The sequence below is a fragment of the Mytilus californianus genome, unplaced genomic scaffold, assembly GCF_021869535.1.
Source record: "Mytilus californianus isolate M0D057914Y unplaced genomic scaffold, xbMytCali1.0.p SCAF_4, whole genome shotgun sequence".
NCBI lineage: Eukaryota > Metazoa > Mollusca > Bivalvia > Mytilida > Mytilidae > Mytilus > Mytilus californianus.
The window spans coordinates 125,196,740-125,224,378 of record NW_026262690.1 but is presented as its reverse complement, the minus strand read 5'-3'; the positions used below and the strand labels follow the sequence as shown (position 1 = coordinate 125,224,378).

Below are 27,639 nucleotides of genomic sequence, written 5' to 3'. Positions count from 1 at the left end.
GTATTCTGGTTATTTGTGACATTTATTTTCCTACTTCATGGACGTTTAAACTATACATTTTTAAATTTAAATAATTTATATCTTTGAATCCTTTATTTTTCATCCTTTTATCTCTGTAATTGTCAATAATTCTAGCCATGAAATGTTTGTTTTTGATATCTTATTTAACTTTTAAATTTCGAATTAACAACCATATATATTCGATATTTCTAAATAATATGAAGGCAATAAAATATATAAATGTATAGTTGTAGGTTATTTATTCAAAATACAAAAATATGTTAAAAAGTATCGTAATAACAAAGTGTGAATTTCAGCAGCTCTTGCAACGCCGCGACATTTCTGCAATGAGTACCACTTTCGTGACTATAAAAAGCAATTCTACCTGTGAGTCATTTGTAAGATCAAATATATACATAATATGTAACACACGATAAACGTGTGTGGCCAACGTCTAGAAAATTTAATGTACAGTTTTAATCATTTAAAGGACAACCCTCGATAAACGGCGTGTGTATATTTGTAGTGTAACTCATTTTAAGGACAATAAAATGGCTGAATGTTCTCAAAGTGGTCATGAAATGGATATTGTTAAGTGCGGAATCTGTCTTTCGGACTTTACTAAACCTATTCTTCTAAGTTGCTTTCACACATTTTGTAGTCCGTGTGTTACGAAATTGATTGAAGGTAAGAATACATTATGTTGTCCATTATGTCGAGCGATACAAGTACTTCCAGACAAGGGGGTTGACGGTTTAATCCTTTATCCGTACTTTAAAAAGGCAGATACGCCTGATACGAACGTTATGGTACTATGTCAGATGTGTGAAAATGACAGAATCGGTGTTTCTAGTTGTATCGATTGCATCAGTAACATGTGTTTTGAGTGTTCTGCATATCATCTAAAGCACAAATTATTTAAGACTCACAAAACAGAAAAGATACAAATAAAATATACTGAAAATAAATCACCAGAGGAGACAAATCTTAATGGTGCAATTTGTGAAACTCACAATAAGGATTTTACTCTTTACTGCGAGCCTTGTAATAGAGCAGTATGCCAGGACTGTGTTACACAGAATCACAAACTTCACAAAAGTGAGCCAATAATGTTTCAAGCCCAGAGAAGGAGAGACCTTTTGCGATCAGCTATTGGCGCGATAAAATCGAAGATTTCTGGACTAGACCAAGAGAGAGAAATATCGAAATTCGCAGAACAAAATCATTATAAATTGTGTAAACAATGGAAAGATGAAATAAGAACACATGGAAACAGATCTAAAGAAACTTTGTGCAAAATAGTTGATCTTTTAGCAGATGTAAATTTAAAACAAATTGATGAAATGCAGAAGGAAGATATAAAATCGATTAGTAATTTTCAAGATGAACTTGAAACAAAGAAACTGTCTTTACTTTGCTTGCTTAGAAACACTGAAGAAATTGTAAAGCGCAGTTGCGATGGAACTCTGCTCAATGATTACACATTTATTTACCAGACATTAAGCAATGCTATTACGAAGGACAATCAGTTAAAAGTATTTGCACCACAGTTTTGTTTCGGGAATCAACTCGAACACAAATATATTGAAAACTGTTTTGGCTTAGTTAGGAGAGGAGAGCAAGCTAACATGATAGGTGCATCAGAGTCACACATTTATTCACTACCCACTATTTGCGACGTAACTGAATTTAAGAAAGTACATTCTTTGAGTGTCGGCAACATCATTCGGAGTGTATTCGGTGTATGTGAAGATAAGACATGGATACTGGTTTCATCTATTCAGCTTTACACCGCTAAAGGTTCAATCATCGGGTATCAAGTTCCAGGTGATAATGCAGAGCAAATATTACGAGCGACACAGAATGAAATTTGGGTAAAGTCTGGTGAAGTTATCAGGAAAATAACCAAAGGAACTACAACCAAAACTGAAGAGATAGTCCGCATGTCCGAGTTCCAAACGGCCACTTGTTCTGTGCTAGATGACAACCGTATTGTGGCGTATTCTGTTGAAGGTAAATGTTTTTATGAGGTGAATATTAATGAAGACTGGCCAGTCAACATAAATGAAACAACATTAAAAAATATCCCTGTCGAGGAAAAATATTCCGGGCTGATAACCACAAAGCCTTTGAGGATAACTGAAACCGTATCGAAGCACATCATAATACCATGTGGGAACAAGGTTTTCACATTTGACAGAAACCTTAGGGTATGCAATGTTCATGAAAACAGAGATTCAAGTTTCAGGGGCATATGTGGAGATCCATATGGTAATATATTTATAGTTGATTACAATAGGAACAAAATTTGTCTGTTTAATTCATATGGAGAATTGTTACATGATGTTTCGGTACAAGAAATACCTAGCAGCCCAACGGACATCACGAGAGATTCTATTGGAAATATTTGGTTGGCTAATGGAAGCTATGTATATATATACTCTTATCTTTAATGTTAAGCTTAATAACAATTGTTTGATGAATTTGTAGACAGTGGCGTTCAAACAGATCAAGACAATGTTTTTTCGCAGAGGTTTTATATTGATAACCGTGAAAACGAAAAAAAAAAAGGTGCGTTGCCTTTACTTTTCAGTTATCAATTTTTAAAAAACAGTATAAGAAAACTTTATGCACTGTATATTTATCTGTAAAAAAAAACTCGCATACTAAATAACCGTCGCGATAACGCGTGTGAGGACCTTTTGTTGTTGCTCGTCCAAAATTTTGTGACTTGAAAAATTGTCCCTTATCGGAAGTATCTAAGTCGCCATTTTATATAATAAAATTCCAACGAACATTCAAAGAGGATTGAACTGAAAGGATTAGTCTATATTGAAGAAAATTAATACAACGAAAATCATTTTTATACAAGGAATTAGATAATGTTTTTCGGGAAAAATAAAAACAACGTCAAATTCAGATAAAACTCACCCATAAAAAGATTTTACAAACTCTAAATAAGTGAACCAAAGTCTGATTGAAACTTGATCACAAGAAAATAACCTTATGTTCATAGATAAATACGTCTGTAGTCAAGCAAATATCTGTGTGGCATTTGACGCAGGAAAAAGAAAAAGTGTTTCTTTTAGATACAATGTACAATAAATGTACACGAAAACAACTTGTGAAGTGCAGTTTCATTCTCAGCATCTGCAAGTGTAACTTTAACTTTTTTAAACTGGATTGAAGCAAGGCTTTCATTGTATATGAATGTATTAGATCAGTATATAATTTTATCTGTACATACTGATAACTTTAAGGTCATGATTTAAAACTAACTTGATAAGAAATTATATTTGATTAAGAAAAACAAAATTAAATGGAATAATTTTGTATAATTTAGCTTCAGCTCAAATAACTTGCATCCTCATTTTTAGAAAATGTCTGTACCATGTCAGGAATTCTTGTTCCATTGATTTATACCGATTGATTTTTTCAGTTTTTTATGGATTTCTGTTTTTCTTTAATTTGTAGTGGAGATTGGTATTTTTGTTTTACTTTTTTCTGATTAAGCAGTAATCAATAAAAACTGCAAGATATGTTTTCCATTTAAAAATGTTTATTTGCAATGTATACGCATATCAACATACATTAAAAGGAGAACAGGAATCGCTACAAATACTGGACAAACCACATAATCCATTCATATCCGACTTCTACGAGAAAAGACGTCAAAAACAAAGACAGTTTCACACGATACAGATAGTCTGATTTTGTGCAAACACACAATTTGGTAAAGTTACACTAGTTTTGGTGCCAAAAAACTCGCACGTTCACCTATTTAGACCAATGTAGTAAAAGTGAAATATACAATATAAAACTTTTTTGTAATTATCTTATTGTGCATTACTGCGATCCAAGTAGCATTCCGCTTATTGTCCATATTTGTATAAATTTAAATTTCTATGTTAGTAGCAGTCACTAAGATAATTATGTTTAAAATGTTTAGCAGATGTAAATAAAATATATAATATCAACCAATCAATTATTTATAGTTGAAGTTTTTGTTAAAAGAATATTAAGAATGATGAGATGTTTAGTTAGCTATAAAACAATGTTTATTCCACCATTTTCTACATAGAGAAATTCTTGTACTAAGTCAGGAATATGAGAATTGTTTCCATTCGTTTGATGTGTTTGAGGTGTAATACCACCAAATCATAGTACGTCACATCCGGTTGCATACGAAAATAGGTCGAAAAAAAATATTCCCTTGAATTTGACAGTTGTAGGTAATTGATCCTACATTTCATTGCAGTAAAACATTTCTGAGTCATAAACATATATCTTGGGTATTTCAAAGCACCATTATTTCTTTATTTGGGGTTTCTATAGAATATTTTGGAAACTTGAGGTTACATGGTTACTAAAGCTTGTACACAGGTTAAAAAAGGGGAAAAATTTGATTGGTTAACTTCAAGTGATGGTTATTTTCTTATATGCAATGAAATGTTAGGTGAAATTTTTTCTATAGTACTGGACAGGATAAATCTTTACTCACGCCAAGTATTTCTTTATTTGAAACAAAGATAAATTCTGCACAATTTTTTGAAAAGTGCAAATTTAACAAAGACTAATAGGGGAAAATCAATGGTGGTATTACACCTAATATGGGAAGCTGTACATGCACCTTTGACCTTGTGTGTACTCTCATGTGTTAAAATTTCTTGCTATTTAAGTGAAATATTACAAATAATGAAATATTCTGAGTGGATTGAGTCTCCAAAATACATTTTATGAGAAAATTTCCTTGAAATAGGACTTTACCATGAATATTAGTTGACAGAACAAGCCATATTTAGAGTTTTGGGGAGCTTTTTCTCCTTATTTCTTATATTCTGCTATACTAGAAAATTTTTCCTAAGAAATACTTTAATAAATACATAGTTTTAAGTAAATGAAATTATTTTTAAAGCAGTAACAACAAATTATTCACCAAAAGAGAAGTTTTTTGTGTCCCTCTCTGGAACGCGGCGTAAATTTAAGTTTTACGTAAGGACTTATTGAAACCTCCTTGGAGACAGTAAACTTTTATATGGATAGTTCATTCAGCTTGAATACTTCAATTAATCATTTATAATAACATTTCAATCATAAATGAGTGAAAGTTACCCCAAATTTTTTATTTATTGGCCTAAAAAGTAGAAATTTTGAGGAAATGAGAGGTATAAATGGACCAAAAGAGACCTTATAAGGAAGACAAAGAGGTCCATTAGTAGTATTTATCATCCTAAAGTCATCTGTTGTATCATATTCAACTGTTTGTAGGCAGATGAGATAAATATTTGATCATTTATTGGTCCACACTATATTCTATTATGATGCGGCTTGGTTTGGATTTTTCGAAGAAATTTTGCTCGAATCGCTAAAGATGTCGTCTTACATTATACTAGATTTTTCTCAAACTATTGAACTGATTATGACAAAACTTGACAGGAATGCTTGAAATAACCAGTATTACAAAGGAAAAAAGTCACATTCAGTTTATTTAACAAAAAAGTCTTCTTTAGGTGTAATACCACCAAATCATAGTACGTCACATCCGGTTGCATACGAAAATAGGTCGAAAAAAAATATTCCCTTGAATTTGACAGTTGTAGGTAATTGATCCTACATTTCATTGCAGTAAACCATTTCTGAGTCATAAACATATATCTTGGGTATTTCAAAGCACCATTATTTCTTTATTTGGGGTTTCTATAGAATATTTTGGAAACTTGAGGTTACATGGTTACTAAAGCTTGTACACAGGTTAAAAAAGGGGAAAAATTTGATTGGTTAACTTCAAGTGATGGTTATTTTCTTATATGCAATGAAATGTTATGTGAAATTTTTTCTATAGTACTGGACAGGATAAATCTTTACTCACGCCAAGTATTTCTTTATTTGAAACAAAGATAAATTCTGCACATTTTTTTGAAAAGTGCAAATTTAACAAAGACTAATAGGGGAAAATCAATGGTGGTATTACACCTTGAGCTTTTAATTTTGTCCTTTGATAAGGGACTTTCCGTTTGAAATTCTCCTTGGAGTTCGGTATTTTTGTTATTTTACTTTTTGCAGTATACTAGAATTCAATTGCACTATTTATTCACGTACTATTAAATTTGTTTATCTCTTTTAAAAATGTAGAACTTTAAAATCCTTATTTCGTACCAGACTACAAATCGAACAGGTGTGCTTATTGAAAAAAATCATCAGAAACGACGAGACATTTTTGAATTTTGAGGTTCAAGCACTAAATGATTTCAGTGTCATAAAAAAACTCCGAAAATGGCTTGGTTGCTATTGGCATGTCAATTTATTTTTTGTTCCAATAAAATATGCTGATGTATTTTAGACATGTTCAATAAATTACCTTTGAAATGATTAAAATTCAGTCCTATTTATTCATTGTATTTTACTGTGGATTCATTTATTTTCGTGGGTATCAATTTTCGTGGATAGAGCAAAAAAGGCATTTCGTGGGATACGTAAATTCGTGGTTCGCTGTTTCAAAAAAAAAAAAAAATGTTTCAGATACGTAAATTCGTGGATCTCTGTATGAAGAATAGTTAAACAAAAGATAGTAGTTCATTGAAAATGTTTTGAATCGTCAAAATCCTCGCTTGGTCATTCTATGTTAAAGTGTTCATTTACAAGCGTGGACAAAGGCAACTAATGATTTGTTTGCTTTACAATTTATAATTTGTCGTTAGAATTTTATAAGGTATACAAAGGCCCTTTGATGTACAACTGATTGAAAGTTATTTTTCCTAATCAAGACATAATAAGAAGTAATTAGAAAATGATCAAAAGTAAGAAACAAGCTAACGAAGTTTGCTATCCAAGCTGGAACCCAAGCCATACAACAATGATAAAATTTACTCATCTCACGATTTTGTTATATATACTTTGGGGAATATGATTCCCTCATAACAAATAATGTCGCTTCAACAGTGGTTAAAGTCCGGTAGTATTAAGGTGAAAGCTCCTGCCACGCCAGGCTTGCCCGATCCATCTCAATGCAGTACACAACGTGATGTTCTTGTAACCCAAGCAGCCAACGACGGTATTGACACGATGAATTCTGCTACTAGCCTTCCAACTACTCCAACCAGAAAACGCAAACGGGGAGACTACAACTTTTATGATGACGAGACACGTGCTAAAATTGCCAGATATTCAGTCGAGAATGGCGTTGCTAGAGCTGCACGCAAGTTTTCCAGTGACCTAGGCAAGAAAGTTAGCGAGACGTCTGTTCGTAGCATGAGAGACACCTACCTTAAATTTAAAAAACAAGGTAACTATCGTGATTTTTTATCTGTTTTCAAAGAAAAATATTTTCTTTTTTATATTCAATTTTTAGATTCAATGCTAAATATAATTATTCTCATTGAAAATTTCTTTAACGTTTTACTTTGAAATTTTTTTTATCTTAATAGTACTAGTGCTTAGTTTTTTTACATAAAAAAGCTAATTTTATTCTTATTTTTAGATTCATATCGGAAATAATTATTGCACTTTAAATTTTTATGATCGAATTTTTAATTAAAATTTTAATTGTATAAAGTATGAAATTACTGATGTGTCTAAAAGAATTATAATTAAATTGTGTAACAGTAAATCGCGTTAGGTTCAGGTGCCAGTAAAGTTTTATTCTGATAAAATGTTGTTTCTGTCCAGAATAAAGAAACACAATGCTTAAACGGCATTTTATCAGAATATTATTTGAAAGCAATTTGTAACCTCCGTGCTCTTCCTTTGACCAATTCGTTGAGTAAAATTTTATTTCGTAAAAAATGTCGTTTTTGTCCAGAATAAACTAAAGTACACACTTAAACGACAATTTCACGGAATATTATTTGAAATGCAATTTGTGTCCTCCCAGCTCCTTTTTAATCCAAATTGTACAGTAAAATTTTATTTTGATAAAATGTTGTTTCTGTCCAGAATAAAGAAACACAATGCTTAAACGGCATTTTATCAGAATATCATTTGAAAGAAATTTGTAACCTCCGTGCTCTTCCTTTGACCAATATGTTGAGTAAAATTTTATTTCGTAAAAAATGTCGTTTTTGTCCAGAATAAACTAAAGTACACGCTTAAACGACAATTTCACGGAATATTATTTGAAATGCAATTTGTGTACTCCCAACTCCTTCTTAATCCAATTTGTACAGTAACATTTTATTTTCATAAAATGTTGTTTCTGTCCAGAATAAAGAAACACAATGCTTAAACGGCATTTTATCAGAATATTATTTGAAATGCAAGTTGTGTAGTTTTTGTTTAGAATAAACAAAAGTACTTCTGCAATTTATTGAAATTTAAATCTGAAAAAAATTTATATTCTACCTGTGTTACCTTATTTAACGATTGTCTACATATTTGCAAAGTCAAAGGTGTGAATTTTCTTGTTCCTGTCACAAAAATTTAACCTAAGGGCAATGTCCCGTCCTTAATCCTTTTAATCGGCAATAAAACCAGATTTTGACACGGTAATTAACAACTCATTTACCGTTATTTTCTTATGAATAATTTATATCAATTTAAAAACGTAAATTATGAATGATATTTTAAAGTTTTTATTGTTTATTTAAGGAGGTGGAGACATAGAGGTTTTACCAAGATCGCCACGTGGAAATCCTCTCTTACTTGGTCACCTAGATAACGACGTTCAACAATGGATTCTCAACGTGCGTAAGAACGGTGGAGTCATCAACTCACGCATCGTTATGGCAGCAGCTGAGGCCGTTGTGACAAAGTTCGCCAGACACAAGCTGCAAAAGTATGGCGGGCATATCAACATCACAAAGACCTACGCTATTTCCGTTCTCCGCCGCATGGGCTTCGTTAAGCGTAAGGGAACCAAGGGTGTAAAACATCTACCAGCTGATTTCGACGACATTAAACAGGAGTATGTAAAAAAAGTCAGCACAGTCATTAAGCAACACAGCATTCCAGACTCTCTTGTGATTAACTGGGACCAGACCGGGTGTCAGCTGATACCAGGCGGCGACTGGACAATGGAGCAACAGGGCTCCCAACAGGTACCAATCACCGGTATTGATGACAAACGTCAAATAACACTTCTTCTAGCAACATCTATGAACGGGTCTCTATTGCCACCTCAGCTAATCTACCAGGGTAAAACAGACCGTAGTTTACCGAAAGGTGTCGATTTTCCAGACAACTGGGATGTTACAAGTACCGAAATCCATTGGAGCAATGAAGACACAATGATCCGTTTTGTAGATAAAGTCATCTTGCCTTACGTAGAGGGTATTATTGAGGATCTTCCTCTTTCTCAGAAAAACCAGAAAGCCGTAGCTATCTTTGATGTTTACAGAGCCCACACAGGAGAAAAGCTGCTAAGCCACTTAAAGAAAAATGACATCATTCCCTTGTTTGTGCCTGCAGCCTGTACTGACAAACTACAGCCGTTGGACTTATCCGTTAACCGAGAATATAAAGAACAATTAAAATCTAATTTCCACGACTGGTACTCAGCACAAGTAGTGCAACAACTAAACCATCAAGAAGACATCACCGGTGAACGTGCACCAAAGGTCATCGTAGATTTGAAGACATCGGTCATGAAACCCGTTCATGCCCAGTGGATAGTTTCAACACACCAGATCATGTCCACCCGTACCGACCTAATCAAGTCTGGCTTCCGTAAGGCAGGTTTATTGTAAATTTGACATTAGAACATTTTATCTAGTGCTTTGTTTCGTACTGAGTGACATTGTATGTATGCGAAGTCTTGTTAAAGATTGTTAAAAGTATGTGTGCAAATGTGTTGTTATGTGTATTTGAGCGGTTATATAATTTCAATTAATTAATTATATGTACTTGTATGTAATGTTTGTTAAAATGTTTAAATGAAAGTGGAATACTAGAATATGAATAAATGTAATCAAAATACTTTTCTATTTTATTTAAAACACGTGTTTTGTTACCATGTTTGTCCCGAATCAACACTACACTAGTATTGCAAAAGATAACCGGAAGTAAACATCCGATTCATTTCAAATTTGTCGGGATTATTGTTCGTTGAATTCTTAAATTCGTGGTTTGTTGTGTCCCACGAAAACCACGAAAATTGGTATACCACGAATAAAAATGAATCCACAGTAACACAAAATTACGAAACAATATTGATGACAGTCGCTCGCCGACTCTTTGTAATCATCTGAAAAATCGAAAGAATATTTTATGGTGGCCTTATAGAGCATTGAAATCAATATTAAGAAATGGTAAATGCTTCAATTTAATGCTCTTTATATTTTTGGTTATGCTGGTACATTTTTGCGGTAATTTCTTATATAAGAAAGTATTTACATATTGATCTGAATTTTTTTGTTGTTGAGCACGCAACAAAGAAAACGTTTGACATAATATGTGAAGTGCTTCCTGGTATTAACATTTTTAAATGAAATTGTTTACGTTTTATTGTATTAGTGATAATATACTTTTAGATTCTATTTTATCATTGATTTGATTTAAATGTCTTTACTTCATATTTATGTTAATATGGAAGTTATCAGATATACAGGTTATAAATTGTTAATCGAAAAAAACGATTGAATTCATTCATTTTGAGGTATTTACTTTTGTATAATAAAATGAATCACATATCAATCAAGTATTCTGTAGTCGATTTTTAAGAAAGATGGGCGAAAGAACTCATAGATAAAATAAACTGACAACGCCACGGTTAAAAAAGAAAAAAGTCAAACAGACAAATAATAGTACACAAGACACAACATAGAAGACTTCAGACAAAGCAACACGAATCCCACCAAAACTGGGGATGGTCTAATTCGGTAGGTCAAATTCGTGAGAAAAGGAACGGATTGTAGCTACGACATAAGGAACATATCCGATATCATCTGTGAAACGGATATTCCATAACGGTCAAACAACTCGTGATGGCGTCCGTAAAATTTAAGAAGTGATAAAAAAAGTGGCGAAAGATACCAGAGGGACATTCATAAAACATTCATGGATATAAGTATGTCAGACATGCGTTGGGTCTACATTCATAAGAGTCGTCAGTGGCGCTCGAAACAATGATGAGTACTAAGAGAGCAAAAGCCAAGACGAAATAAAAAAAATCCACTAAAAACCAAAAATTCCAATAAGTCTTGTGAAATACGAATAAGGTCATATATGCAGGGGTAGGAGTGCTAGATTAACTATATCAACCGGAAAAACCTACACTACCATAAGTATAAACCCAGTTCTTATACGTACTCATTTAAAATATATTTAAAATATATTTTGGGTGCACCAGTCGTTTGTTTCAAACCGTCTTCTCGAAATTGCGTAATAAACAATGTCAAATTTTTAAAAAAATTTAAGGATGAAAACTTGTATAAAATTATGCAAAATTTGAAAAGGACGGTGCCTGTTTTGTGAAGTCAATTCCGTCTTTAGTTTTCAACCTAGATATCTTAAACGTAGCCGAATAACTACAAACATATGGAAGTATTGGACCTGCTTTTATAGTTTAAGGAATGTAAATTCATTTTAATATATTTTGTGTTTCAACTTCCATACGGTTTTCATTTCATATCCTTCATGCTTTTTAGAATGATTACACATACATAAGTGTTGTGCACCTGCTTTATATAAATTGGATAAGGATTTTTTCTCATTAACTGAACTAAGGAATTTGGTAATTATTCAATAACAGTTTCAAAAGACCTACCAATTTTTGTTTTCAACACAAATCTTAAAAACTTCAACGAAACTTAGGCGTATGATGCTAAGTGATCATTCTGAATTCAGTAGTCGAAGAAAAACTGCGACACCATGACAGATCACGAAAAACGACGACGTTCACAAAACAATACATAGATAAACCAAAGACAACACAAACTAGGTATGAACACAGTTCCTCCAGGAGCGTAAGTAGATTCTTCTGCATAAGGCGTGTTGCTCATATAAGTGCAAAGCCGGTGATACGTTTCTTTCGATGACATCACAATCGAGAAAATATGGACCGGATTATGGGTACGGCAATTGGAACATATTCATGGTCATCTTTGATACAAATATTCCAATACGGTCAACCAGCAATAAAATATTAATCTACTATCATGCAATTCGCATGCAGGTAAACAAAAGTATAACGTACACAATACAATAATTGACAAAGTATCTTTAGTGGTAGTGTAGAATTCTAGGAGAATCTAAAAAATATGACAAAGTAGACATTCTAGCCCGCCAATCCATGTTAGGTTTGAGATGGTAACATTACAATTTTGAGTAAGAAAAACATTAAAGTGTTTTATTCTATTATGTGGGGGTGCATGTCCCGTCTTAATCTGTGCCTGTTGTATCCTTTGATTCCAGTTGCAATGTGATAGTATTGATCAACATAATCAATGTAACAAATTGTTTCTGCTAGCGTAGAATGATTTCATACGTACTTTTGGGAGGCCCTTTAATATTTTGTCTAAAGAATAAAGAAACAATATTAGGACAACAGAACAATTGATTGCAAAGGAATGTCTGTGTGTCTGTTTAAAATATACCCCCACAAAACAAAGCAAATAAGTTGTCAATAAAGTTTTTCTGTTGACACACACATGTCGCACCCGTGCGTAGTTTCAATAGTCATGTTTTTTGGTAAATTTTGAAATTTTAATACCAACACTGTCAACCAAAATGAACTTTTTGTTCAAATGGTGTTTTTGTTTACTTGCAAGTTGTCCTTCTTTTTAAACAAACAAAAAATAAAGGCAACAGTAGTATATCGGTGTTCAAAAGTCATAAATCGATTGAGAGAAAACAAAACCAGAATACAAACTAAAACCGAGGGAAACATCAACTATAAGATGAAACCAAAGGAACAACAGGAACACTGAAGTGCAACAAAAATAAAACGCAAACATGCATAGAAACAAAATATTTGATCACAACTGTCATATTCCTGACTTAATACAGAACATTTAAAGAAAAATGGTGGATTGAACCTGGTTTAATGGCTAGCCAAACCTCCCGCTTTATGACAATGTTAAAAATCTATATCGCTAAAATGAAAACACTACGTGACAGAAATACAGCACAAACACACGCAAGAAAATTCATTACAGAGAAACAAATGATAAAATAGTCGACACAACATGCAAACCGCAGATCAACAACAAACACACCCCACCAACGACAAACACCACAGGATATCAAAAACAGTGACGCTCTTACGTAACCAACGTAAAAACTCGAACTTTATACAATTATGTTCACAAAACTCGTCCAAATAATTTTCACGACAATGATGGTATTGAAATGCAATTTTATAATTATTTGGACAACAAACAATAAGATATAACACATTATCCAACCGGAACCATAACAGAAACATCAAAAGTAAATACATGAATGTTGGATGTACAAAATACCGAGACACGTCGTATAGCAATGCAAGTTCACACTCGGTATAACAGTCATATTCGGGAATAGGTCACGTTCGGTACAGACAGACGACATAGATGTTAAACCACATTTTAAGACGTGGTAAAAATGTCATTTTAGTTAGTATAAACACAGACACATCGTATAGATCAACCAATTCGTAATTGAATTTGATATTTGTATTTAAATTCTTAGTTCATCTTTCATCAAATTGGACTTTTATTGTGGATGCTAGTGGTGGCTTCACCTTTCAAAATAACCTGTTTAGGAAAAAAATAAAAATGTTCTTTTTGGGATAGTTCAAAACAAAAGATCATATAAATTCATTGTGAGGTACATGCAGACTTTTAATATTTAGTGCTAAACAGCCAGCTACCAGTGTTGAGAGTATACAACAAAGTTGAAGTTAAAATGGTAGGATTAATTGCCATGGTTTTGTTCGGGATCAATGATGATCAAGCTTTATTTCTCCATGAAGTGGACTCTTTCTATCTTTAATTTTGTTTTAAGGTAAGAACATCGTTCTATGGTGTAATAAACTGCTTATCGGTTTCTGACACAGAAAAAATGTAGTCAAAATACTTGAAATTGGTTATACATGTTATATGATTTGAATTGATATTCAATTGAAGATTTCTTGCTGTTGTGCAAAACGCTGTGCAATTGCGCAATACTTAGTAAATCAGTTTTCAGCCTATATACAAATAATTAACCAAATAAATTTTTATGACCCCATTTTTTTTTTTTTTTTTTTTTTGGAAAATGAACAATTTCTTAAATCTTCAGGAAAACAATTGCCCCCCCCCCCCTAAATAAACATAAAAAAAATATTTGAAGATTTTGTGTTGTAAAATGTGATATAATTTAAGAGTTATCCATACACTTAAACCCAAGTTATTGTCCGAAAACTAGAAAAATGCTTGTTTTAGACTCTTTTTTTTTGCTCCTACTTCCTAAACGGGTTGGGCAATTACCCCCAAAATTAATCCAAACCTTCTACTGTGGTATTGAGCTTTGTGGTACAATTTCAGAGCAATCAAAATACTAATTATACACAAGTTATTGTCCTGAACTAGAAAAATGCATATTTTGGACCCCTTTTTGGCCCCTAATTCCTAAACGGTTGAGACCATCACCCAGAAAAAACAATCCCAACCTCCCGTTTGTGAGAAATAACCTTTTGTTCAAATTTCATAGAGACCCATACACATAAACTAAAGTTATTGTCCGGAAACCAAATGTCTTCGGACGACGACGACGACAACGTGATAGCAATATACGTCCACCAAATTGTTTTTGCGGTCGTATAATAGAAAAAAGACAATTCCTGAATAATAATAGTTATCAAAGGTACCAGGATTATAATTTAATACGCCAGACGCGCGTTTCGTCTACATAAGACTCATCAGTGACGCTCGGATTGAAAGGCTCAAATAAACTTTTATTCTGCCGTACTTAATGATCAATGATATCTGATGAGAGAATACCTTTTCAACTGATTTTTATAGTTTGTTCTTATAAAAGAGGGACGAAAGATACCAGAGGGACAGTCAAACTCATAGATTTAAAACAAACTGATAACGCCATGGCAAAAAATAAAAAGACAAACAGACAAACAACAGTACAGATGACACAACATAGAAAACTAAAGACTAAGCAACACGAACCCCACCAAATGTGCTGTTACACCACAGTTCCAAGTTGAGAAAGGGTTGGCGTGACCGAAACATGTTTAACATCACCACATTATGTATGTGGCTGTACAAAGGCAGGAGTCTGTAATGCAGTGGTTGTTGTTTGTTGCTGCGAATGATATGTGTTTTTCGTTTATCTCATAATTTTGAATTAATCAGGTCGTTGGTTTTCTCTTTTGGATTGTTTTACATTTGTGATTTCGGGGCCTTTTATGAATTGCTATGCGCACGGGATTTCCTCATTGTTAATGGTGGTACGATTTTTTATAGTTGATAACCTTCTTAGTCATTTTGTCTCTGGTGGAGTGATGTCTCATATCCAATCATACCACATCTTCTTATTTCTTTTTATTTTATAACAGTTTGAATTAATATGTTTAAAGTTTAGCTACACTTGATCATTATGAGATGTGTTTTTATTTTGTTATATTTTTTTTTGTGTTAATGAAATAAACAAGAAGCCATTTCAACATATGCATCGCTTGGATGTGAAATTTGTTTGTGGTTTATACTACTATTCATTCATCAAGTGATCTGAATTGTTTTGCCCTTAAACAAACTTGATGAAGACTTATTTGGTCGAAAATATGGTTGTTGGGTGTTTAACCTTTATATCTCGTGGCTACATACTTTACCGGTTCTTAAATTTTGAATTTATCATATGTATATAAAAATAACGACTTTTGCTTGGATTGCAAACGAAATTTCTCTCTTCCAAAGACCAAAAGATATGAATGCAGATAACTAAATGTCACCATACCACCATAAAAACTAGAGGCTCTCAAGAGCCTGTGTCGCTCACCTGTATATACTGTGATTTTGGAAATCATGTAAAATAAGGTTAAAATCAAAATAAATAGTATTAGATACCACAATAATGATTGAGACCAAGTTTGGTTTAATTTGGCCTAGTATTTAAATTAAAAGCAGGTCATTCCATTGTAGTCTTACAATAGTTACTGAAGACCGCTTATCATTATTTAAATTAGATTTCAAGTTGCGACTATTTAAAATTGTTTTTTTTACAATTTTCCCATAGACTTCTGTAGTAAACCCCTATGTTCTATTTTAGCCATGGCGGCCATCTAGGTTTATGAACGGGGTCATTGGATACATTTCTTGAAACTAAAAACCATACGAATGATTTAGGCCAAGTTTGGTTTAATTTGGACCAGTAGTTTCAGAGGAGAAGATTTTTGTAAAAGATTACAAAAATTAACAAATTGACTTTAAAGGGCAACAACTTCTTATGGGGTCAATTGACAATTTTGGTCATGCTGACTTATTTGTAGATCTTACGTTGCTGAACAATTTCGCTGTTTACAGTTTATCTCTAATTATTATAATATTCAAGACGGGTTGTTTGATTTGTTTGAAAATTTCAGGGCAGATGGATCTTGACCTGATGAACATTTTACCCCATGTCAGATTTGTTCTAAATGCTTTAATTTCAGAGATATAAGCCAAAAACTGCATTTTACCCCATGTTCCTTTTTTAGCTATGGCAGCCATCTTGGTTGATGGGCGGGGTCATCGGATACATTTTTTAAACTAGATACCCTAAGGATGATTTAGGCCAAGTTTGATTTAATTTGACCCAGCAGTTTCAGAGGAGATGTTTTTTGTAAAAAGTAAACGGACGACGTAGACGACGACGGACGACGACGATAGACGACGGACTCCAAATGATGAGAAAAGCTCACTTGTCCCTAAAAACGGCTAATCCCATTGTGTCTTTTGTTCTCTGTGATATTTCGACATGTTGTAATTGCTTATTTTTTCCAATAATTGTTTTTCATTTTTTTTCAATGAACATAATCTTGACCGATTTTCTTTTAGACCAGATTAGGAATGAGACTAACATGAAGATGAAAGGTCTAGATCCTATAACTAGAGATATTTCCTTATGAACTGTAATCACAGATAAACTTCTTTCGCAAGATTGCACAAAAACTGAGAGAAAACGATCTATTATATACATTGTACAATAATACATAAATAAGGCAATTGTCAAACATATTGGACATTTTAAAGGACCATTCTAACCACCAAAACCCGACTCCCCATTTAAAACAATTATGTATAAATAAATGCAAACATAAACAACCAACGCTTGGTTACGTTAGCCTGACTTGACACAAGCGCACAATGCGGTTTAAACATGTTTTAAGTCAACCAAATCCTAAAAGGCTTTCCTTAACTAGACCATATGTCGTACAGAATAGAACGGATAGATAAATTTAATCAAACGTCGATCAAGCGTTCGACTTATTGACATAATCACAATCTGAACCAGTTATATGTTAACAATAAACCAGAAGAGGGTTATCTCTATGAAAACAATTTACATGAAATAAGGTGTGGTGTTTTTTGTTTTTCACCTGACTACCATTTTTGTTGACTTTAATCATTTGTTCTCTTCAACCTGATTTGCAAGGTATATTTCAAATTTTGTTTTATCATTTATCAAATATATTATGTAGTATGTATTATGATGATGTGTTTAAGGTAATAACAATTATTCTGCTTATTCAAACATGAAAACTGTGGTAGTTCAAACTCATTTTATTGTTTCATGATCAAGCAAGGCTGTTAAAATTACAAGGATCCCTAAATATGTAATCTGAGCTGTTATGGTAATAAATTTTGTAACCATTTATACACACAAAAAAACGAACCAATTCCTGAAGAGTAAACGATAACTTTTATCTTAATTGATTTATATAACACTCATTTGATTGGCTTGAAATGGCTTGATTTTGCAAAACTCTCTTGATCGAAACAAAGGTAAAGTATTTGTTTGTATATACTTAAATGGAGACAGACGTTTATTACAACATTTTGCTGATCCTTATTTATTTAATTTGTTATACACATTTTATCTTCTTTGTTGATATCTTTATAAATGTTCAATGAGGGTTTGTCAGTACTATTATGGGGCCGATTATTTACAATAAACTCATCAAAGATACCAGGATTAAAATGTTGTATTTACGCCAGACGCGCGTTTCGTCTATAAAAGACTCATCAATATTCAGATGACACTAAAACCTTGATAATAGTCATTACGTACATGAAACTGTAAAGAAATAGTTCCTGTTTGTACCGAATACTGGCTGCTCCCATCAACTTCACAAAAGTTACACATATGTTCCAACCACTCTCCATTGATTTCGATAAGAAATGATGAAAGAAAAAGGGAAACATTTTGTGTGGTTCCATTGTTAATAAAATCAACTAAACAGTCTAATGTGAGGATAAGATTAGGTAAGGCATTATTACTGGTTAATGTGGAGTTACTAATGAACAACAGGGTGTTGGCCTTCTGGTAAGGGCAGGTAAAACATTTGTAAGTAAAAATTTCAGCGATTATTTTTGCAAGGACGAATCTTACTTTATGTATAAGGAGAGCTGTTCCACTTTTTTCACATTTTTTAAAGGCCGTATGTTTCACATATAAGGACTTTTTTTCAATACAATTTGCGACCCATTTCCATACCCAAATTTGTTATTCAAAACACATGTCACTTCGTCTGCATCTTTATGTGTAGTTCTTTCGAAGGCCTGTACATTTTCTTTCAAAATCACACATCCCTATAAAAATAACTTTTCCCAAATCTGAACTTAAAAACATAATAAGCTTGAATCATGAGTTAGAGATAGATATTTGCCAGTATTAAACATATGTATATTGTACATGACATGAGATTCCTTATTTTGTACGTCATATATCATGCTCTTAGACCTCTTTAAGTCAGAAAACACGTTTATTTACAATACATCTAAATAACAAAAGACAGAAAAAAATCCATAAAATGATGCCACTAGATTGTCAGAAAAAGGATGCAAAATTTGTGTTGAACAAATGTTGAAGAAATTAATAAAAAAAAAAATAAACTTCTTTAATAATATAGATATGCCTGAATATTTCTTGTTTTCAACCCACAATAAAACGCACGTTAAAGTTTATGTAAATACACCAGTTACACATTTGAATGCGCATGCGTCACCTGATTAGTTGACTACGATATTTCATGATACTTGTCCGTTATTTATTGATCAAAACAACTAGTTCATGTTTTAACTCGGCAAATTTAAGATAGCTTAATACATAAATGCACATATTTTGTCATGGGTGGAAGAGACGATTGTTGTGTTGTCGGTTGCAGCAACAGACGATCAAATTTGCCTAAGGGCTACGCATTTCATCAATTTCTAAAGGCTCCGTTGTCTAGAAGAAACTCGTGGATTCATGCTACTGGCCGTGCTCTTACAGGAAAACATAATTCATAGTTACAGATAATACTAAAATTTGTGGATATCACTTCGTTCTACGTATAGAAAAAATGCAGATCCAACTAATATTGACTATGTTCCTACAATGAATTTACCTTTGGTTCGTTCAAACGCAGAAACGCCAATAAAAGAAAAAAGTAAAATCACAAAAATACTGAACTCCGAGGAAAATTCAATCGGAAAGTTCCTAATCACATGGCAAAATCAAATGACAAAACACATCAAACGAATGGACAACAACTGTCATATTCCTGACTTGGTACAGGCATTTTCAAATGTAGAAAATGGTGGATTGAACCTGGTTTTATAGCGCTAAACCTCTCACTTGTACGACAGTCACATCAAGAAGAAAGACACACGCAAGCAAAAGGGCTATAGATTTTGACAGGGCCGTTGAACATGGGACACAGAGTAAGAAAAAGAAACTGACTAGAACTGGACAAAAATCGTATCCTATGGATATTAATGACGTGCACTGACCCTGCTCTGTTTACAACAACGTTAATCATTCCAGAGCAAAATGTGCACACATATACATCAGACCATGACTACCATAAATTTGGGTTCATCCGAATGCAACTAAAGTAACAAAAACAGGTGTTCAATGTCAACCAGGATGTGAAAATAAATTTCAACAAACCAACCATGTACAGCAAACCGTGGATGCCATAACAACAGTTCAGAAAGCTACTCAGGTGACAACAACTTCAAGCTTGCTGCAAATCAAATGTAGACAACAAAAAAATTGATAACTGAACTATCCTCACTCTACAGACTGTTAACAAGGAGAAAGAAACACTTAAATATAAACTGTTGAAGCACAAATTTTGTGTGGAGACCTTGTTGACCAATAATGAATAAAGGCAACAGTAGTATACCGCTGTTCGAAACTCATAAATCGATAGAGATAAAAAAAAATCCGGGTTACAAACTAAAACTGAGGGAAACGTATCAAATATAAGAGCAGAACAACGACACAACAAAAACACAACATTAAAATGTAACACACACAGAAACGAACTATAATATAACAATGGCCATTTTCCTGACTTGGTACAGGACATTTTAAGAAAAAAATGGTGGGTTGAACTTGTTTTGTGGCATGCCAAACCTCCCGCTTTTATGGCAACGTCAAACACAACACCAAAACGACAACATCACATGACAGGACCACAATACAAATAAATGAGCACATATAGGACAAAGAAACACACGAATAATAGCTAGCAGAAGGTACTAGGCTTAAAATTCAATACGCCAGACGTGCGTCTCGTCCACACAAGACCAACCAGTGACGCTCAGATAGAAAAAGTTTGAAAGCCAAAACAAGTACAAAGCTAAAGAGCACCGAGGACTAAGACTTCCAAAAAGTTGCGCCTAACACGGCCAGGATTTTCTGCCTGGGACAAGAACATCCTTTTTATTTAGAATAATTTATAATTTTCCAAACAGTAAATTTTATAAAATGACTATATAATAGATATACATGATAAAAACAAAGTGGGGACTAACTACAGAATAAAAACGTTTACATTACATAAAACAACTTAATCCAACATATAAAAATACACAGTCGAGTTAGCTAAAGCCTCAACGCACAAAGTGACGTCACATTTGAAATTCTAAAAAAATACACAAAGTGACGTCACATATAAATTTGTAAAAATATTTCCCAAAAATAAGATAGGATTAGGATTGATTCAAGATTAGATTTGTTCAATTTTACACTGGACTTCCTAATATCACAACATTCAATGCTTTATTAGAATACTTAAGACCAAAAGCAGAGAGACTTACATACTGGAGAGGGAAACAAACTTCTACAACAGACCACATTGTTAATCGGGGACGTGTTAGAAGTCTTTCTATTGACAATGAATGTTTTTGCTGTTCTGGTGCGATTGAGGTTGGGACTTTTAGTGGAGGATATAGCTGCTTGTTTTGCAATTTCAAAGACTCACTTTTCAAAACTATTTAACACTTGGATATGATTTTTAAGACTTGAACTTGAATTGCTTTTTCCATTTCCAAGTAGGGAGCAAGTTAATGAATATATGCCACCTGCATTTGCCAAGTTTCCTAATACAGTGGTAATACTTGACTCCACAGAGATATATGTTCAAAAACCATCCGCTTAACAGGCTCAGCGACAGACATGGTCCTCTCATAAACATAGAAAAACATATAAAATACTTGTTGGTATTTCTCCAGATGGGACTGTGACATTTGTGTCTACACTTTATTGAGGTGCAGCTTCAGACAGATTTATAGTTAACAAATCTGGTGTTCTTAATCTAGTGAAAGAAGGACATAATGTTATGGCTGACAGAGGATTTGACATTTCTGACGATCTCAAAAAGTGTGGTGCCACATTAAATATCCCCCTTTTCGTTGTGGAGAATTCCAGTTAAGTGCCAGTCAGGTTGAGGAGACACGTCGGATAGCTGAGGTTAGGATACATGTTGAAGGGGCAATTCAAAAGATTAAAACTTTTCATATCTTGAATGGAACTCTAACAGTGGTTGCAGAGGACATTTTTAAAACCTGTTCCTACTTGACAAACTTTCAGACACCTATAATCAAGTGTGAAATTAATAAAATGTAATATCAATTGTCCTTTATTTGCATTAATTCTGTTTTACATGTAGCTTCCAAACTGCTGAAATTATTACGAACCTTGGGTAAATTATGAATACATGTATGTGTACAAAACTATACGGTCATTCCTATACCAGATCATACAAGGCAAAATAATATTTTTATTAAAGATTTGAAGCGGAAAAGTGCCATCCCTTAAGTTTTTATTGCCAGTTGGTAAGTAAGACACAAGCATTTTTACCTATATATCTCTAAGAAGAAATACATGCATACTTTTTTGTTTAGCACCCCCCTTTTTCCCTAAAAAAGTAAAAGTTAAATACTTTTCATAAATAACACTTAAACGGTGATACAGCTCAGGCAACTTAATTGAACATAAGATATGTAATGTTGAAATAAAATACATGCATGTTACATGTAAGAATAAAAATGGAGATTCACATTTTTGTTGTTTGATTGCCAATCAGACCACTAGTCAAAGAAGACCAAAGGAAAAGAATGTAAACAACTACAGCTCAGCATATAGCCTTCAACAATAGAATAACCTGTAACGTGTAGAAAAATAGAAATTGCTCTGTGATATATATACTCCATATTTTTCCATCTGACTTCAAGCCACTAAGTTATTTGGACTACCACCCCCCCCCCCCCCCCCTCCCAATTTTTTAAATGCATGCACTAAATCAGCAAGTCCTTTTTTTTCTTTGTTTCTCAGTATACAGTTTATGGTGAATTTACTTCATTTAAAGAGGAAATTAACACAATTAAAAGTTTATGATCTTTTTCTGTTCTGAAGATAAGTATTTTTATGTCTTAAATATACCAATATCTAAAGCTGGTAGACCATATTTTACAGATTGATACACAATTTCAGACAAAAAGATGTTGTTATGAAATGTTTTTAGTTTGGACATTACAGACTTCCAAAAATGTTCATCAAATTTAACATACTCAAAATGCATGTCACTTTTTGTACATAGAACAAAATAAAAGTTATGAATGTTCAGAACTGCTATCTGTCCCTAGACTTGAGTGAAGTAAGCATTCCTCCTATTTAGAGTCACAACATTGTTTTCATCAATTTTCAAACAAGAAAGTTTACCAGCAGCTTCCTCAATGCTTAAATTCCATGTTGAGGGCGGATTTTTTAGTTCAACAATATATTTTTGGTCATTTATAGTTACTATTCTATCTACTGAGGCACCAAGATATGGATGATCTATATCAATAATAAATCCTTTCTTTTCTAGTTGAATACTGAAGAAGTACTAGTGTTCCTATTGCTCATCAAATCGTTTAGCAGAAGTGTCTTCTTGCTCTAATCCAAATTGCATTGCATAAGTTGGTTTACACTTGTTGTACAATAAACTACTCAACAACTTTGTAGCCTCTGCGGAATGCAATTCTATGAAAATTTGATGCTGTGTGTCGATTGCTCCTTTGATTTTTGTTCAATGATTTCTGCTTCTTCTTTAGTTAAAGTTAATGTTCTTGTAAATGCCTCACTTCTTTCTTTTATTTCTTGAATACTTAAAGGGTAAACAGATTTTAGCATCAATTGCTTATCACAATCTGCTTTATGGCATTCAACTGGACTGTTGTATATAACAAAATAACATTTTGGATTGACATCCATCAATGTTGTAAACAGTTTCTTTACAGATGTTTCATTCCGAGTTCTGTCTGTCGCATGTCTGGGGTCAAAATTCAATTTCTCAAAAGTCGCTTTCTGCTCAGGTGTTTTACCATATTCCTGTGTTCAAAGAAAATGTACATCATTACATACATGGTTGACTGATTGATTGGTGTTTAACACTCATTATATACACAAATTATACATACATGTACATTTATATTCAATTAGAAAAATGATTTAAGGTTTACATGTATATGCAAAGTTCTGTAGAAATCCGAACAGTAAGAGTGGTATCTGCACTCCCATGGTCGCACAACCACATGCAATTTGAGGATATCTATTTTTTTCTTATTAAAACTAGCATAAATTTAAAATGATTTTTTACTAGATCACAAACCCCCTTTCCAATACTCTTTGACACAGCCAATAAAATATATATGTGATTTTTGCGGTTAATAAATGTAACACAATTTCAATGAATGTTATTAAATTGATTGCTGATTGAATAACATCTAGTGGAAAATATTTCAATCATGTCCAGGACAACTCATTTATTTGAAAGAAATAAGAACACATGAAACCAATGGGAAGCAATATAATACATGTTACAAATAGAAAACAAAATATTCTGGGTACAAAATGTAGCCTACACATGATGATAAAATGGCATCTGCATAAACTCAGTGTGCAATTTAAACACTGTCATGCTTGCTTTTGGGCAAGTTTTTTTCTTTTTTGCTACAAATTGCTGAAAAATGTGTAATTTAGGATTTCAGCTAATTTTCATGACAATCACTCTGAAATCATTGACTACCTACATTGTATATGCAATTTAGAATATACTGATTTACAATGCACCAGTATAGATTTAAAACTACATGTATCCTTACTTTACAATCCTGATGTTGTGTATGGATTGTGGCTCCACTTTTCTTTTAGCAGGTTTGTTCAAACTACACAACTTATCTGTAACTGTCTTGGCCACTGGCAAGTCTTTGAAACCATTTGAGATAAAATCTTCAAGGGCAACCAGCAATGCAGCTATATGACTGCATGCCTCTCCTTTTCTGAAAAAGTAGTACTTTCACATTAAACTATGTACATGTATTAAAATCAATAATCTGCAGATGGGTAAACGACTGAGTGTAGTTTGATAAATGTCCAGGGGCAAATATTAAATAGATTTTCGAGACGAAATGGGTAAAATAGCAAGAACAAAAATAATTCATTCTTTTTATCAATTGAAAATTGAAATGCAGGAACACATAGATTTACATGTTAACAGTCATGACAGTTCTGAGTTAAACTATAGCTGTAAACATGGAAAATACTAACCATGTTGATATGGTTGATATAAAATAGGTTTCAAATATAATATAAAATTGTTTCGGCATTGATAAAAAAGTGAAACTGTAAATAGCAACAATTATTGTGATTAAAAAAGGAAATTTTTGTTTGTTCATGTACATGTCTATGTATAATTTTTGTTTCCAATGTCATAATAAATATCATATAATAAAGGACAATACGAATCCTTGATATAATCATGATAATTGAAAAAGACCTGCCAGAGTTTTGTACTTAACTAAATTTCAAGAAATTTAATAAAAGTATATTTTTTTTAAATACATACCCTGCAACACAAGAACATGCACCACCAGAAATTCCACCATCATTCATACGGAATAGATATAGGAAGATGTGGTATGAGTGCCAATGAGACAACTCTCCATACATAGCATACATAGGTCTTGTAACTTCTTTGTACCATTGATGCCATTACATCTGGTATATCGTTTAGATTTTTGTCCCATGTACACTGCAAACATGCACACGTGTGAGAAACAATTTGACATCCTTGATGTGGAAGTAAAAAATTAGTTCGGAGACTGACATTGTTAAAAGTCTGTAAATCTCTGTCCTGTAATATCTGTTTAATGTCATTTAATAGGACTGACAGTAGTCCGAATACCTTCATGATGCCGACACACTCGTTAGTTGTCACTGTCTCTTTACCTGTAAAGTGTAATACACAGTGACACAGGTCGTGTGTACATTACAATACATCACGTATCGATTGATTGATCCGGTCGTTAAGGTCGTTGGCCCCCAGTCTCGTTAATCGTCCTTAATTAACACTTTTTGAGATTTTAAATTCAGCTCTACGGTGATCGCCTGATCATGGTAGATAAGTCGTTTATGTGAAACTAATCTATTAATGAGGTTAATAAAACATCTTAAAAATAAATTATTTCAAAGGTTTCATCATTGTTTTATATTTAAAACAAGAGTGCACACGCTGAAATGTCTCGCTTTCTTTACTAACCATTGATATTATGTTGATAGTCCTAAATGTAAAGCTTTACTTCAACTATCACATAAACTTAACATGATCAAAGAAAATGAGGTCAAGGTCATATAATCCAAACAAGAAATACATGTACACCTTATAATCGTTCAATAGACTAAATATAGTTGACCTATTGCTTATAGTTTCAAAGAAACAGACTTCACCAAGAAAACTATACATTGACCAATGAACAATGAAAATGAGGCCAAGGTCAGATGAACCATGCCAGGCAGATATGTACAGCTTATAATACTTTCATAAAACAAATATAGTTGACCTATTGCTCATAGTATAAGAAAAACAGACCAAAACACAAAAACTTAACACTGAGCACTGAACCGTGAAAATGAGGTCATGGTCAAATAAAACCTGTGAGGCTGACATTTACATCATAAAATATTTCCATACACCAAATATACTAGACCTAGTGCTTATAGTATCTGAGATATGGACTTGACCACCAAAACATAACCTTGTTCACTGATCCATGAAAAGAGGTCAAGGTCAAGTGAAAACTGTCTGACGGGCATGAGGACCTTGCAAGGTACGCACAAATCCAATATAGTTATCCTATTACTCATTATAAGAGAGAAATTAACATAACAAAAAATCTTAACTTCTTTTGAAGTAGTCACTGTAGTAGTAGAACCATGAAAATGAGGTCAAGGACAATGGCCAAGTGACAGACAGAAACTTCGTAACATAAAGCATCTATTTACAAAGTATGAAAATAAAGCATCCAGGTCTTTCACCTCCTAAAATATTAAGCTTTTTTAGAAGTTGGATAACGCCGCCGGATCACTATTCCTATGTCGAGCTTTCTGCAACAAAAGTCGCACACTCGACAAAAATCACACGTTCAGAAAACGACATCAAAGGAAATAAAATGACGGCAAATGTTTGTGACATTTTTTCATCTCAACTTTCTCGATCATTACTAATAAAACATAGAATATTACATGCTGAAATTTATATGGTGGATAGTATAAACTATTAGGATGCTCCATGTTGTCTATTTATAAGTTTTGCTGCAATTCATGATTTATCATTTATTACACGGACGTTGGACGCATTACTAGAGAAGAAGTGTTAAATGAACATGCTGTACACCTTATAATCGTTCAATAGACTAAATATAGTTGACCTATTGCTTTTAGTTTCTAAGAAACAGACTTCACCAAGAAAAATATACATTGACCAATGAACAATGAAAATGAGGCCAAGGTCAGATGAACCATGCCAGGCAGATATGTACAGCTTATAATACTTCCATACAACAAATATAGTTGACCTATTGCTCATAGTATAAGAAAAACAGACCAAAACACAAAAACTTAACACTAAGCACTGAACCGTGAAAATGAGGTCATGGTCAAATAAAACCTGTGAGGCTGACATTTACATCATAAAATATTTCCATACACCAAATATACTAGACCTAGTGCTTATAGTATCTGAGATATGGACTTGACCACCAAAACATAACCTTGTTCACTGATCCATGAAAAGAGGTCGAGGTCAAGTGAAAACTGTCTGACGGGCATGAGGACCTTGCAAGGTACGCACAAATCCAACATAGTTATTCTATTACTCATTATAAGAGAGAAATTAACATAACAAAAAATCTTAACTTTTTTTGAAGTAGTCACTGTAGTAGT

At 33.0% G+C, this 27,639-nt stretch overlaps 1 protein-coding gene and 1 pseudogene across 1 annotated transcript; one reads left to right on the top strand and one right to left on the bottom strand.

Annotated features, from left to right (window-relative positions):
* The first annotated feature begins 489 nt into the window (after nt 1-489).
* On the top strand, nt 490-3,971 carry LOC127739347 (uncharacterized). Its single transcript, XM_052251034.1, has one exon. The coding sequence runs from the start codon at nt 552-554 to the stop codon at nt 2,451-2,453; it is 1,902 nt and encodes a 633-aa protein (XP_052106994.1). The 5' UTR covers nt 490-551; the 3' UTR covers nt 2,454-3,971.
* An 18,830-nt stretch (nt 3,972-22,801) lies between these two features.
* LOC127737223 (uncharacterized) lies at nt 22,802-25,411 on the bottom strand (annotated as a pseudogene).
* Nucleotides 25,412-27,639: the final 2,228 nt, after the last annotated feature.